The following is a 15,309-nucleotide window of genomic DNA, read 5'->3' on the forward strand; positions in this document are numbered from 1 at the left end:
CACTTTGCACCTAGCCATAGCAGCATTTCAATTTCTGCAGCGGCCACGAGGTAGAATGGTTATCAAAAACAATTTGACAACAATGATTTTCATTGAGAGGCAATAACCATAGTGTAGACTGACATAGTTAAAAAACAAAACAAAATCTCAATACTAACATGATCAAGCCTTTTCCTAAATACCACAATGTTTAATTAGTTATTGTCTTCAAGTCAGGTATTAACACTTTGAGAGTACTAAAGATATAATGAACAATAAATGAACTTATTTTATGATATTAAAAAATGCAGCCATATAAAAATTGCAAACAATGTAATATGAACAGAGTAGTTTGTATATATAAAAACATACCTACATATACATAAACACACATAAAAAAAGGAAGCCTGTGCAGGAGTGTTAGGAAACTGAGGGCTTACACAAACTGTCGCCACTGATTTGTCACTCCTTGTCTCCCCAACAGCTGTCAGCAGGCAAGGTGAAGATCCGAGTGCTGAAGGATGAACCACTGACAGGTGAGTAGTTTACAGCCACAACCTTGGCTTCAGCTGTGTGTTACCAGCACCAGGTAGACTTGACACGGATGTGTGCTCAAAAAGCCGTTGGCCCTTTGATACACTACCATGTACTGAAATTCTGTCTACCCTCCACATAGAGGTTAGCACTCAAGAGCAGCTACAGAGGAGCACCCTGGGAACAGGTAAAGGTTCAGTGTCTGACTCGCGGTAACTTCAGTAAGGTGGATACTTGCCATCACAGGGCTAGACTGTGGTGTTCTCATGTTAGAGATTAATCTCTGTAACCAGTAGCCAACCTTGGCAGAATTATTAATGTTTTGAAGATGCCCGAGGCACACAATCACACATTGATCAGAATCTTTCAATATGTGCTGATATGTGTTAAATGCATAAAGCAGCTGTAAATGAAACTTTACTGTGTAAGTAAAGTACTGTCTTTAGAGTATACAATTAGTCATAATTGTAATAGCTAATATATCCTTTTTGTTTTATTATTGTTTACCATTTAAAACAATTCACAACACTGGCTGAAGTTGTATAAGCATCTTAATGTTTCTTGTTCTGTTTCTGTTACTTTGTAACAGAACTCTACTGTATTTTTGACACTTTGTTTGGCTCTGTTATTTTTAGGGCTGCACGATTAATCTAATCGCAATAGAAATGTCGTCATGCGTGATTACATAACCGCAAAAAGTGTGCGATTCAATAAAACAGAAAAAGTGAGTGTGACGCTCTCTTCTCTATGTGCAATGGAGTCTGCTTATTATCTTCTTCCACACCGTAGCAGGGTGCAAGTAACTTTTAAGACAACAACCATTATAATCAAATCGCAATCGTAAATAGCAATATTGTTCACAATGATCGCAATATGACTTTTTCTCCAAATCGTCCTAGTTATTTTTAAATTAGACAGGTATTTACTTTCATGAATATAATTTAAATTTCAATATTAAATTAAACCCCCTTGCCAAGTGTTAAAAACAGTTTACTCACTCTGTTTAGCTCTACCTCAGCCACCGCCTCCACCTCCACCCCCTACCACTGGTCTTCAGACAACAAAAAAAAACAGGCTGAGGGGAACATACTGTGGACAATGTGAAGTCAAGACTGCTGGACTGGTATGAACACAGACATACACTCACACAAGAGACACTGTATGGCTGAACATTTTGTAACTCCAGAATTTCCCCTTTGGACAGAAAGCTCAATAACACTCATCAAACATTCACTTGACAAAAAAAACACCACCCCTGTGGAGGGATGCTTTTTTATGGTCTCTGATGAGACAAAACAAATCTGCCTTTTTTGAGAGAGCAAATGTCACTAATTGAGAATTAATTTTGCTGTCTTGTGCTGAGCTTAGATAAAATGTTTATTATTAAGTTTATTTTTAAATTTGGGGTACATCTTATTGTAGACATGACTACATGTCTACAATGAGGACTTGCAACGTTTAACATTTGAAAGAGTAGCAATACCTTTGTTTGGCAGGAAGCCGTGTTAGATACTTGTTCAGCTCACGTTTATTTACATGTGCCCTCTGATACAATCATTTCTGACGCACCGACTGTAACTACAGACATGTGGCTCGCACATATATTTAGAGTATGTTACACACTATAGTTTAACCTCTCATTTATGATAGCGCTCTTCCACTGATAAACATGGCATTAGCTAGCTTTGTGGCTAATCTAATGCAATGTGCAGCATTAGCAGCAGTACGCGATGTTAGAGAATATTTAGAAATTATGAGCTAGGGAGAAATGATTGGACCGTCCACTAGAACTGCCACACTGTTTCAAAAATAAATCTACAATCAAGTCTGTCAACAGCCAACACCCAAGTACTGTAACAATAAACACACTACTGTGACCCGGGAGGAAACCGTGAGAGGGAAATGAAAAACAGGAGGGTTAGCAAGTATGGTCATGAATGTTTTCAGGAGAGAAGTGATGAGGGCTATTTTTTATTATTTTTTAAGTCATGTACTTTAATGACAAATGACTAACTCACCCTGATCTGATACTCTCAGTTGTTTGTTCTGCATGCTCCAAAGACTCCGGTTGGCTGATTGTTTTGTTTTGTAGTGTGGCAGTGTTGGTAACAGGAGAGTTTCAGATCACCCTCTGGTGGGTAAATTATGCAACACTCATGACATTAATGAAGGCTCCGACTGTTTCTTTTTTAAAGGTTCAGTGTGTAAGTTTTAGTGGCATCTAGCGGTGAGAGTTGCAATTGCACCTCCCCTCCCCTATCAAGCGAGTTGTGTAGCTACGGTGCCTGAGACAGGACAAAAGATGTCCTCTGTGAGATAGCAGAGATTTGCGAGTCAAGAAATCAGGCGTCTTTAGATAGATATATTTTGAAATTATATTTACTTGATTATTCAGTAAAACTGATGTTATTGTGAATATTATTGTTACTTGTTCGTTAAACAACAGCCACATCAAGAAATGAAGTGTTACATAATGTCTCATTCTCCTGTAATACATTATTTTACTGTACTGTAATCATATTTTTTGTTACATCTTGGGAGGATTGGCTCATCCGGACTAACATACTAAAGTAAATGAAGAACATCTCAAAAACTATCACATCTAGTGCATCAAGTCTGACCACTGACAGATAACAGGACAATTTAAGCTCACTGTTTCTGCACCACAGTCCAGTATAAACCACATAATACATGAAGTTTACAAAGGCATCGTCAGGTGAGGATCAAGGCTCCTCTCCCTGTGCTTAATTAATTAGATAAGCAATATGCAAATTTATTAATTTAAAATTTAATTTTTTTTTTTTAAATAGAACAGACAAGGTAGTATTGATTGCCATAATTTCAGCTTGTGGTAAAATGGTGCATCGTTTTTAATGGGAAATGGAAAGTACAAATTACACATTTGTGTGCACAGTGGCAAAGCACTATCCAAAACATTTTTTTAATGCAAATTCGGAAAGTATTCATTATCGTCAGTCGATAGGGACACGGTCATGTTATGTGTCACTATTAGCAGTAAAATAAATACATGTTTTCCACCAGGGCAGTATTCAACAGAAGTTTGATCTGAGCTTCTATGCTGTTACCATTTTATTGCCTATAAAATTCATTAGCGGTTTGTCTCAGGAAGGTAACGGCACATTTCTGTCCATGTTGCAAAGCCATAACAGAGCGCTGTAGAATAACTACATTAAATTCCAATCCAACAACATATTTTTTCTACCAGGGCAGTAAAAGTTTAGCTGGCTGATCTGAGCTTTCATGCTGGAAGCTACATTTTATTGCGAATTAGTGATCAGCTGATTGTCTCAGGAACGTAACCAACAAAGCCAAAACAGAGCGCTGGAGAGAGAGAGAGAGTCATTACATGAAATTAATCCAACTACATGTTTTACACCACAAGCTTCAGCACAGCGCTAGAGAATAACTACATGAAATTAATCCTACTACATGTTTTTTCTAGCAGAGCAGTAAAAGTTTAGCTGACTGATGCTTCCGTGCTGTAAGCTAACGTTTTATTGCCAATTACTGATCACCTGATTGTCTCACTAACGTAACCGGAAAAGCCAAACCACAGTGCTGGAGAACAACAAGGCTACATGAAATTAATCCAATTATGTATTTTACATAAGTGGACAGGAGAAACAGGCCAGGTCTGTCAGTGATTATGGCCAGCTTCTAGCTAAAGCCATCAAACAACTGCTTTCATTTGCATCGCTAAAATCCGACTAACTTAATTACCTGTCCAGCAGAAAACAGACAACTTCAGTTCCGCTTTGAAAACATCTGTCCCACATCAAAGCCTTCCACCTGGGAAAATCCATACAGATTATTTCCGGGATTTTTTTGCTGTCAGCTGTTTCCATCTGTCCCGACTGCTCTGGCTACATGGTAGGGCTGAAACAATTCATCGATTAAATCGATTACTAAAATGTATCGATGCAAATTCTTTGCATCAATGCTTCGTTTAATCCATATAAAGCGCACTGTTTCGCATGAACATTTATTACTGTCACACATCGCGCTTACGCTGTGTGGACGCGACGTGACCATGATGGCGCTGTTTGCAAAGTGGAGAGAGAGAGAGGAAATAGCGAGGGACGAAGAAGAAAGTGTCCAAAGTATGGGATTATTTCAAGCTAAAAGAAAACAACAACTCTGTAATGTCACAGTCCGTCCACTGTAAAACAAAACTTATGTTGCCTACCAACAGCGCGACGGCACCTGATCAGAAAGAACCCGCTGTTCTGCCAGCGGACCACAGACAAAGTAACCATAACAGCAAATTTAGCATTTAACTGAAATCATGATTGATTGTTGAGTTGAAGGCTAGCCAAATGTAAATGCACACGTGTTTGTTGTTCTCCTGGTTGGGCTGAGTTGTAACGTCACACTCATGAGTTAACTGGGTGTCGGGGAGCTGCACCTTAGTTTAACTTGTACAGCACTCAGGTGATGTTTGTGTGTGTTGGTAAAGCAGTTGTCTGGTTGTTGGTCTGTTGGTGTTGTTAGTCTGATGTTTGCTGTATGACACACTGAATTTCAGAAAGGACGAATAAATATCTATCATCTATCAACGCACACAGCTGATCCCGTTAGCGGGGTGGGGGGGCGCCGCCGCCAAGCAAAAGTACTTCTTAAACGACACATCAATGAATTGATGAAATAATCTGTAGAAGCTTCAAGTACTAAAATCATCGTTAGCTGCAGCCCTACTTTACTTTACTACCTGGTATAAAGATCCACAGGCTATCGGCTCTCGTGGTAAATAACACGTGTGCTCGTTCATTTGTCCAAATGTCACTTCTCTTCTTACTTCTAATAAACCAGAGAACTACTCAGAGACTGTTAATTATATTTATTATTATTATTATTATTATTATTATTTCCTGTTCTTCTTCTATGGACGCATTTAATGTAGTGACGGGCGTCTACACTGCTGGAATTATACAAGCAGAAGAAGAACACCGTGATGATGAAATGCGCTCTGTTTGTCTGTTGTCGGCTATTGTAGAAACACAATACTGCGACCGTTTTGTGCATCTGGCACCAGGAGTCAGATAATTTGACCTATCTCATAACTAAAATGCTGAATCTTTGTGTTTCTCCCTCCCTCCTTCTCTCTTTTTCTTTCTACCCGTCCATCCCTCTCCATCTGTTTATCTATTCATTTGTTTCTGGTTCTTTACCCTCAGTCTCTTTCCGTATTTCGGTTCTTTCTCTTTCTCCTTTCATCAAGATGCCGTCTGTCAACCTTTCTGCTTCCCTGTTTCTCCTTGCTTTATGTCTTTACCCGTCTCCTGTTTCTTTCTTTCTTTCTTTCTTTCTTTTTCAGTCTAACACATTTACTCCTCTCTCATTCTTCTACTTTTTTCGCTCTTTCGTATCCCTTTCTTCACTCCGTCCATCATGTTTATTTGGCTTTTTTGCCTCTCTCTCTCGCTGTGCCTCTGCTGTCCTATCTGTTGGTCTATCTGTGTGTTTCTGTTTGCACTGATAACAGTTTAGCTGGATCTGTTCATCGATACTCAAGACCTCTGAGTGCACCATTGTTTGTTCTTTCTCGCTCTTCATCCACTACTGCTCAGGAGGAGGAACCGCAGCGGCCTGCAACTGTATGTGTGAACAAGAGGGAGAGAGAGAGAGAGAGAGATGAAAGCCCATACTGTGTGGGTGTGCGTGTGTGTGTTTGTAAAGGACTCTGGCAAACTGAGCTGAGTAATACATGCTTGATGACCAGTTGCTCCCACTTCCCCGCCTTCTAGATCCTCAGCTACTCATGTGAAATTCCTGCCCTATGTGTGACTGTGAAGCCGGCGGTGTTTAGTATTGAATAACTGATGCTTGGGAGACAGAGAGAGAGAGAGAGAGAGAGAACGAAAGCAATGAGGGACACAGAGAGATTGATGGAGGGAATGAAGGAGAGGGAGGGGTTGAACTGATTGAGCTGACAGACTCAATTTTTCTGCCCCTTTTGTTGTGGAATAAGTTATTTTAAGTGCAGCATACACATTGCACATTTAAAATGTAATGTGGTAATTTGCCTGATTGTGCATTTGATGATGATGGCATTAAAATGTCCAATGAAGAGCCCAATGCCCCCAGTGCCCCATAGTGATGGGCTTAATGGCAATGCTTATAGTGGTCTGGGCAAGCACATAGGCTAAACGCACACACAGATACACACAATCCACTCACGCGCACACACACGTTTTGAATAGCTCTTGTGCCCTATAATGATGGCAATAATGGAAAGCGTTATGACTCTGTCTCTGCCATTCTGGCTGGAGCTGCACTTACGGACACAAATGCACACACATACATGCACACACAATCATATACGCATCTGGGCTTGTTTTAGACTATGACTCACACAAACTGGCACAGTGCCAAAATCACATGTACACACACACACACACACACATACACTTGTGCTGTATTCCAGAATCATCCAGGCAAAAAGAGGACCTCATTTCCTTCTGCGTGGCACAGGAGAGCACGGTGATATGCCACTTGCAGCCTGATAGGGATGCCTAGTCCCTGGGGAGTGGCTGTAATTTATCCTCGGGCCTGAGAAGGGGAATGAGGCCTTGCTTTATGGGACTATTAAAGGGCAATGTTGCAGCTGTAGGCTTGCAAGTGTGTTATGCCCGCACATGCAAGCCTACAACTACACACACACACACACAGACACACACACACACACACACACACACACACACACATATACACAGATATGTGTGAGAAAGAAGATTGTGTCCATTTATTTTGTGCCCCTTAAAAACATTAATACATGATAAAAAAAACTAAAAGGTGGAGAAGATGAGATGAAAGCTTATAAAGAAAAGGAAATGGTGAATCTGCTGGTATAAATTTGTTTATCCACAATACATATGTATGAAACAGTAAATTGTTTTGTTTATTTTGTTGCCTTGTTTAGCTCAATTTTCTCTTCAAATAAGCAATGAATAAATATGTGAAGAATTAGCAAAAATGCAAGTGACCAAGAAGGGGTCTGAGACATTAGATCCATAAAAATATCCCACTGCCACTTTGGATAAGTAGAAATACTTTCTGAATTTGAGATGATGATGAAACCCTGGGCCATAACATAAAATAAACTTGCATGTCAAAATAAGGGAACCAAACAAATGGTGGCTGGTTGTTTACTGTTTGTTGTTTCATGAATTTTAAGAAGCCTTGGTCCTTTTCTCCCTCACACCCTCCCTTATACATATACCTCCCTCCTCATTGGCTTTCTTCACTCCTCCTATACTAGCCTGTGTGCTCCGTCCACCCGGTCTAGGCCTATCTACCCAACCTGCTGATGCAAGGACTTTCCCCCCTAATAAGACCGGATTCTTACAGATAGATATGATAATGACCTCCCTTAAGATGCATTCTCTCTCTCTCTCTCTCTCTCTCTCACACACACTCACACTCACACACACGCACACACACACGCACACACACACACACTCACTCACACTAACACTCTCTTATCACAAATGCATACATGTGCTCACAGGCACTCCCTCCCATGCTCTCTCTCTCTCTTACACACACACCCACACAGACTCAAACACAAACCGACGCACGCACACACACCTTGCAGCATCTTGCCAGAGAATCCATTTCAATATTCATCCCTTCTGTCAAAGTTTGTTTGGCAAGGTTGAGGTTAGAGGAGAGGAAGAGATACCCAGCTTTAGGCTTAAATCTTTAACAAATATTACTAAAGCTTCTGCTTGTCAGTCAGTTACACGCATGTTCACATGCACATGCATTATCACTTTTTTTTATTAATAGTGATCGTGATCTCACACACACACACACACACACACACACACACACACACACACACACACACACACACACACACACACACTGACTTCACTGTGTTTCTGTTTTGTAGATGTGTGCTGAATGCACAGAGAATTACTGCATTGGCTGCTTTACCAGATTCCACCAGAAGGGGGCACTGAAACTCCACAGAATGATCCCCATTCAGGTGAGCATGGTCCCACGTGCTAATTCCTCTCCTCTCTGTGCCTGTGTCTCTGTCGGTTTCTCTCTGTCTCTCTTTCTCTTTCACAGATACTTTCAATAATATCTGTCTTCTCCTTCTGCTTCACTCATTCTTTCTTTTGCATTTCTTGCATCCCTGACTACAGTATCTACTTATCTCAACCTCTCATCTTTTTTCCCTTTCTCTGTTTCAGCACCACATTTTACTTTTGTATCTGTGCGTGCACATGCACACACACATACTAAGACCCAATCACACACTCAACATTGAGACAGAGAACAGAGAACATGCCTCAGGCACCAGTCAACCCAAGACCAGCAACAGCAGGCTTCAGTCAAAGATAAAGCAGAGAGACAAGACAGCAGGTCAATGGCAGAGAGTTTAATTAAGCCAACACACTTGTGTTGGATCCACAAAATGGAAAAAGATTCTGCAGTACATCTGCCTAGAGTATAGCAATTTGACAATGCACATCCATTTACAAAGTTAATCTGGTTAAATAAATTAATTGAAGCACGTACTTTTTTCACCTTCTGGAATTACTATGATGTTTGAACTTTGTATTGATGAATATTGCAATAGAAATATACAATGATAATTTAATTAATTAAAATATTTTTTTGCACATTGCTCTAGAAAACAATGTTTTCACAGATCTACACAAACCCGGGACACTCAAATCTGTGTGTTGAAATGCACACTGCACTGAGAATATAATACAGGACATATGCAGCTATAAACACATGTGCACACTTACACGCTCACACACACACACACACACACACACACACACACACACACACACACACACACACACACTCAAACAATGGGTTGTGTTTATCAAACAATTTCCTATTAAACCAAAGCATTTTTATTAGGGCAACCTCATTTTTCCAAATCACCAAATACGAAATACAGTACATAATAAGATGCTGTGTTGTTAAAACACCCAACACTCCTTAAGTATATGGAGTTTTAAAATGACCTTATTGATAAATTTAATTCAAACAATATGGGCTGTAAAACAGATATTGCTCTTTTTTATTGCTCAGTTTTCACCGCAGTATTTTGTTTTTTCGCAGGAATTTTTAACCAATGTATAAACATACTGTTGTCTAGTCGATATAAACACACAAATTGGCTAAAGTAGGCTTTGCCTAAAACAACTGCTTCTCAAATGTACTCTGTCTTAAAATGATCTATGATTTGGTGAAGGAAAAGTGAGTCCACTAATGTTTTTTGTCTTTCTAGCAGCTTTGGAAGCACTGTGGCACTTCAATCTGTTATCAGATGCATGCATGTAACTGCCGTGACCTATGATATTATGGTCCTACTTAGTAGCAAGACCAAGCCATTATAGTCTCCACAATTAATAAAGCTTAATTGATTAGCTGTGCTTTCTTTCTAGTCAGCACCGTTTTTTCTGACTATATTCAGCTCTGGTACTTTAGTAGCTCATGTGCAGTGTTAGAATCTCTGCGGCGTGAAGTTTTATTTCCCCTTGGAAAAGACATGTTTTTGTCTTTCAGAGTTTGTTCATGGCAGCTGACTATGTTTGTGTGTGTGTGTGTTTGCTAGTATCTATGTTTTATGGAGTTACTCCCTTGCACATCTTCTGTTTTCTGCTAGCTGTACTGTATTTTGCCTCCCAGGATGTATGTGATTTTGCCTGCTTATTTTCATGTTATTGCCTGGATATGGCTGTGTGAATATATATAATATATATAATACTGTGTGTCTTTGTGTAAATGTCTCCATCACTGTATAATTTATGTGTCTATAGTAGGGGCTCCCAAACATTTCAGCTCCAGACCCAAAAGAGGAATTTGGTGTGGCCCTGGAACCCAAACTAACAAAAATATACTATAAATTACCATACTGTCTACATTCATAAACTACTGAAAAAGAACACAATAAACCATGAATTTAAAATAACATGTATTATATAAGTACATCATGGCAATTTTCAAATTTGCTGACTATAATGTTAAGTTTCTCTCAACTTCATAACAAACTTGCACTAAAAATTAGGACATAGAAGCGGTAAGGCAATATACTCACTATGTCAGCTGGAGTTAGGAATGGGGTGGAATATTTAAAGTAGGTCACATCACCGCAATAATCAGATTTGCTGAGTGTAATGTGATCCTGCTGGAACAGGATCGGGACCTCCCAGATTGCAATCGGCACCTATTTGATTGGATCCTGCACCTTCTTTGTCCCCCACATTTACCGGTAGATGCACTGTATGCTGGCAAGTGGTTAAATGCTGTTTAGTGTCTAAATATTTTGACATATGATTACTAGGCTATATGCCTAACTGCTAAGCAAGTGGGCGTTTGTGCTGTAAAATGTTGAAATGAGTGGCTAAATTAGGGGGTGCTTGTGTAGGTGCTGCGCTGTCCACAGTACTGAGACAGAGTGGAGGAGATCGATAGACAGAGTAACCGAACACTTAGTTCGATCACACAGAGCAGTTTTGGCAGCGAGAGGCACCTTTTTCCAGTAGTTTTCTGTAGGCAGTAAGCGTTTTGCGCACTGCTAATACGCATTCAGTGCACTCTGTCTGATCGCCCTGTTTGCTTTTCGTACTTGTAAATTGACCTTTAGGCCCTAGTTCCAGAGAGAGAGAGAGAGAAAGAGAGAGCACTGCAAACCTAAAAAAGCTAGTTCTACGTGTCTCCCCCTGCTGATTTTGATTGGTTATTGTGAATGCTTTAATTAATTAATAATTATTTGTTTGTGATGACAGTTTAGTTTAGTTTAGTTTACTTTTAACAGGTAGCACCTTGGCACTGTGCAACTGTTTTGATACATTTCATGATTTCTTCTCTACCCCTCACAGTAACAGCTCCCTCTCTGTGACTTCCTGATTTACAAATTAAGCACTGCATAGCATTGTTATGCATTTTGCTCTGGCAGTTGGCATCCCAATATCCATCCATCCATGACCCATTAGGGTTGCGACTCAAAGTTTGGTGGAAGACTGGTCTATGCGTTTGTTTGTTTGTTTATGCATAGAACAGCACAATATTAACCAGCCCTTATGCAGTGTAGATTAGCTATGTTCAGTGTTCCTACCTAGTGCTGCCTGACTGTTGATTGGGTCAACACACTTGTATCTTACTGGATAGCCACCATGGTGGAGCAAAGCCATGCACACTGACAGAGATAAAATGCATACTGAAAAAGCTCTTTAGCCATGTTTCCATCCAAATGTCATGCGAATTTTAAGCTTAATATTGAAATGTCACAAAAAAAAAATAAATTGTGAATTATGTGCGTTTCCAAACCAGAAACAAAACCAGTCGCATGGACCTGATGGCCACTGATCTTAGAAAAATGGAGAGAGGTCCTCAGAAATGTGTTTCAAGCGGCAAGTTGCTAACAGCCATGTTTCCGCACATTATGGGAATATCCGTTGTTATGCTGAGAATTGCATGCACCTCCAAATAATGCTTTTAAACACTATAATATCCTTTGTGGGCTTCATTCAAAGTATTTATTTAGTATTTATTGTTTAGAGTTAATATTTTATTACACTCAGTAGAAGAAGCATTCATTGAGATTCAGCAAAAATATACGGTGATAACCCCGTTTGATCAGTGTGCAGAGCAAAGTATCTGAAAAGGACCTTTAAGAGGTGAATGCATAATTCGGCAGAACAGATGATGAAGGCTACCTGCTGAGATTTGCATCCACCTCTTTTCTCAGCATAAATGAGCGTTACCTCCTGCGAGCTGCATGAAATTCTCGGCAGTCATGCAGAACTCTGAACAACCGGGAAAGACGCCGACAGCAGAAACAGCAGATCAGTCGTGAGTTAGGCTACAAGTTCGTTAAGTCAGAACTTATTCGGAAAAGGTGTTTCCATCTCCCATTTAGCGCATTTACTCTTTTTCGACAAAGGCAAAACCACCTCAAGCGAGCGTAAAAACGTATTTGCGAAATTAAGGATTATTTTCAAAATTTTTCCGTTTCCATCAACCTTTTCTAATGCGATAAATGTTGATGGAAACACGGCTTGTGAAACCACACAAGACATCTCTCTCTTTCACTGTATATCTCTTCAGTGTTCATCTCTGATTCTCTCCACACTTCAGTCACTTGGTGATGACCCAGAGGTGGAAGCTCACTCACAGTTTTTAAACCCGTGTGTATGCATACTCCTATACAACCACACATACAAACCTGTGTATTTTGGCAGGATATAAAGAGGTATTATACACATGCAGCTGACGTAAGCATCTTTCTCCCTCCTTTGCTAATCCTGTTTCATTTGCCTTGGAAAGAATAGGGGAAGGAGCAACAGCAAATGAGAGTTGGAGATACAAAAAGAATATTAATTTCATGTCGAGACTCTTGTCAGTACCTTATCAGTTCATGTTTCCAGCCATACACACACAGAGCTGGTTTGATTAATGTTTGAAAAGCATTCTTTGTATTTGATTTAGCCTAACCTGTGTGGAGTAGATGGATGTGGTATGCTGTCAATCAAAGCAATCAAAACAGTTTGGATGTCAAGTCATGTTTTGTCATACAGCAATATTTAAAATTTACATTGGCATACTTAATTGTCTTTAAATGTTATGAAATAGTTTTACTGTATTGTCTCTTGTTTCAAACCAAAGCTATCTCTCTCTCTCTGTCTGATCACATGAGAAGCACAAAGCATGCCCTACATCACTTGCATGCTGTGGCGACCTGTGACCTTGGCCATTACTCAAGATTTTATGACCATATTTCAAAGTTATTCATACACTAAGTAGACAACAATTTTGACTCAAAGGTCATTGTGACCTCAAAAAAGGTTTTTGAGCCATCTTTTAAGAATGAATTATGCGATTCCAGATTTCACACTCGTTGACTGGGGAGACACAATGAGTAAACAATTACTAGCAAGGTAAAGGCTTTCCTGAATCCCGCTCATTCTGCCTTTCATTTCCTGCCACATTCTGATTTTTGAGCATCATCAGTATCACGTGATTGCAAACAATGCATTGGAGCGCACATAGCTAATCATGATCATGTGATTGAGTAAGTGAGTGAGTGAGTGAGTGAGAGAGTGAGAGAGTGAGTGAGTGTGTGTTCCACCTACTTCACTAAAAATATCAGTAGAAAACAAAAGCACCACATTTTGTGTAGCTATACTCTATATAAATACATCTTTAGATAGTAATCAAGTACATGTGTACCTGTTTAACCAGTACATCTATGATAAGCCTTCAAAACAAAGGTGCTGGTTCCACTGCTGAACAGCATCCTGAAGCTGGCATAGTGTGGGGTTGCCCCACTTAGATGTGGTTGATAGTTTTATGTGGCAATGTGGAGGCTTGAACCTGAGATTTTCTGACCAGTCTTTCTGTGCACCATTCAGAGTTGATTAAATGCAAGTAGTGGGGATTTCCTCTCCCTGTTAGATCATCTGACAAGCTCTTGAGCGAGGCCTCAAGTGTCCACTGATGTGCACCAGTTTGCAGGTTGACCAAAAAGAGAAACACAGCAAGAAAGATAGCTTTAGTGGTTGCACTGATTTGCCATCAGTGTGTTAATAAGAGCAAAGTAATGTCCCCAGGCTTGCGGGATTGTTTACAGGCAAAGATTTCATGGCCATGGGCCAGTTCCCTCCCACAAGATACTGAATGAGCTCATTCAACACATGGCTGTGTCCAATGTCACTGAATGAGCTGCACTCTGCTTTCATCACAGATGAAACCAGAGATAATTTCAGATCCAGAACAAGTCTCCGTCTTTTCCAGATTGGGTGTATACCGATTCATCCATCCTTAATGACATTATTACCGTGTGCAACTGACCAGACCAGAATCCATCACAGAGCTCCAGGCCAGAAAGAGGTTACCGTAAAACTTCAATTAATAGCCGAGTCCCAAATAGCCGCCTACCCCGTTTACTGGCCTGGTGTGGGAACACATTTTGACAAATAAATGCAGGTCTCCATTAAACACCTGGTCTGGTTTTTGTTGAAGTTCTATGGATATATAAAACATCTTAAACCCTGCGGGGTCACCCGCTTTTGTTGCTTCTAAGCTGCTTAGATCATGCATACAAATAAACTATTAATGTTTAAACTTAAGATCAATGTCAGTATGGACATGCTACACATCGTTAGATCGGTTTGATTCTCCACAATTCAGTCGTTCAGTTCATTTAACGTAAACAACAAGCCCCAAAGTCTAATTCATATAGACTTACCAGTGTGACCAGCATGGTACAAGAGAAAAAAGTGCCGACTCCCATTACCTTTGAAGTACTCGTTATTCCGAATATGTCCGTTCCTTGATTATTTATACTCTGTAAGGGTCCACCGATCAAAAGAATCAAAACAACTCTTCATAAAAATTATTCCAGGTTGTGAATCCTGTCATGTGAAGTCCATTGCTCTCTGTCTGCTAACTTCTACCACACTTCTCTCATCCTGCACCGTGTTGTTGTTTTCATTGCATTGCTGCCTACAAAATTAAAGTGCATAAGCCCTCTGTCGGAACTAGATCTAGGAACTAAGTGAATGACGTATATTTGATATTATTTGATATAATATTTTTTTAACAAGTAATATTCATACTGTTTGAAATAAATAAAATGTTTTCATAGTAGTTTAGGAATTAATGGCCTGTCGCATATGGACGCCTGTTGGCTGTTAATCAAAGTTTTACGGTAAACATATGATTGTTCTACAAGGGAACATGTCTGGTACCAAAAGAAGAGATCTTATGCAAACAAAAGGCCTTCTTTAAATGTGACATAGT

General features: G+C 39.8%; 1 protein-coding gene across 3 annotated transcripts in view; it reads left to right on the plus strand.

The window, feature by feature from the left end:
• The window catches only part of zbbx (zinc finger, B-box domain containing), a 77,068-nt gene that overhangs the window by 13,949 nt on the left and 47,810 nt on the right, over positions 1 to 15,309 (plus strand). For all 3 annotated transcript variants that reach the window (XM_046074771.1, XM_046074770.1, XM_046074772.1), the window contains 3 exons: positions 464 to 515; positions 1,521 to 1,636; positions 8,429 to 8,524. In XM_046074771.1, coding sequence (XP_045930727.1) covers positions 464 to 515; positions 1,521 to 1,636; positions 8,429 to 8,524 — 264 coding nt within the window. The remainder of the gene's footprint in view (positions 1 to 463; positions 516 to 1,520; positions 1,637 to 8,428; positions 8,525 to 15,309) is intronic.

The sequence above is a fragment of the Micropterus dolomieu genome, linkage group LG17 (genome assembly GCF_021292245.1).
Source record: "Micropterus dolomieu isolate WLL.071019.BEF.003 ecotype Adirondacks linkage group LG17, ASM2129224v1, whole genome shotgun sequence".
In the NCBI taxonomy this organism is placed as follows: domain Eukaryota; kingdom Metazoa; phylum Chordata; class Actinopteri; order Centrarchiformes; family Centrarchidae; genus Micropterus; species Micropterus dolomieu.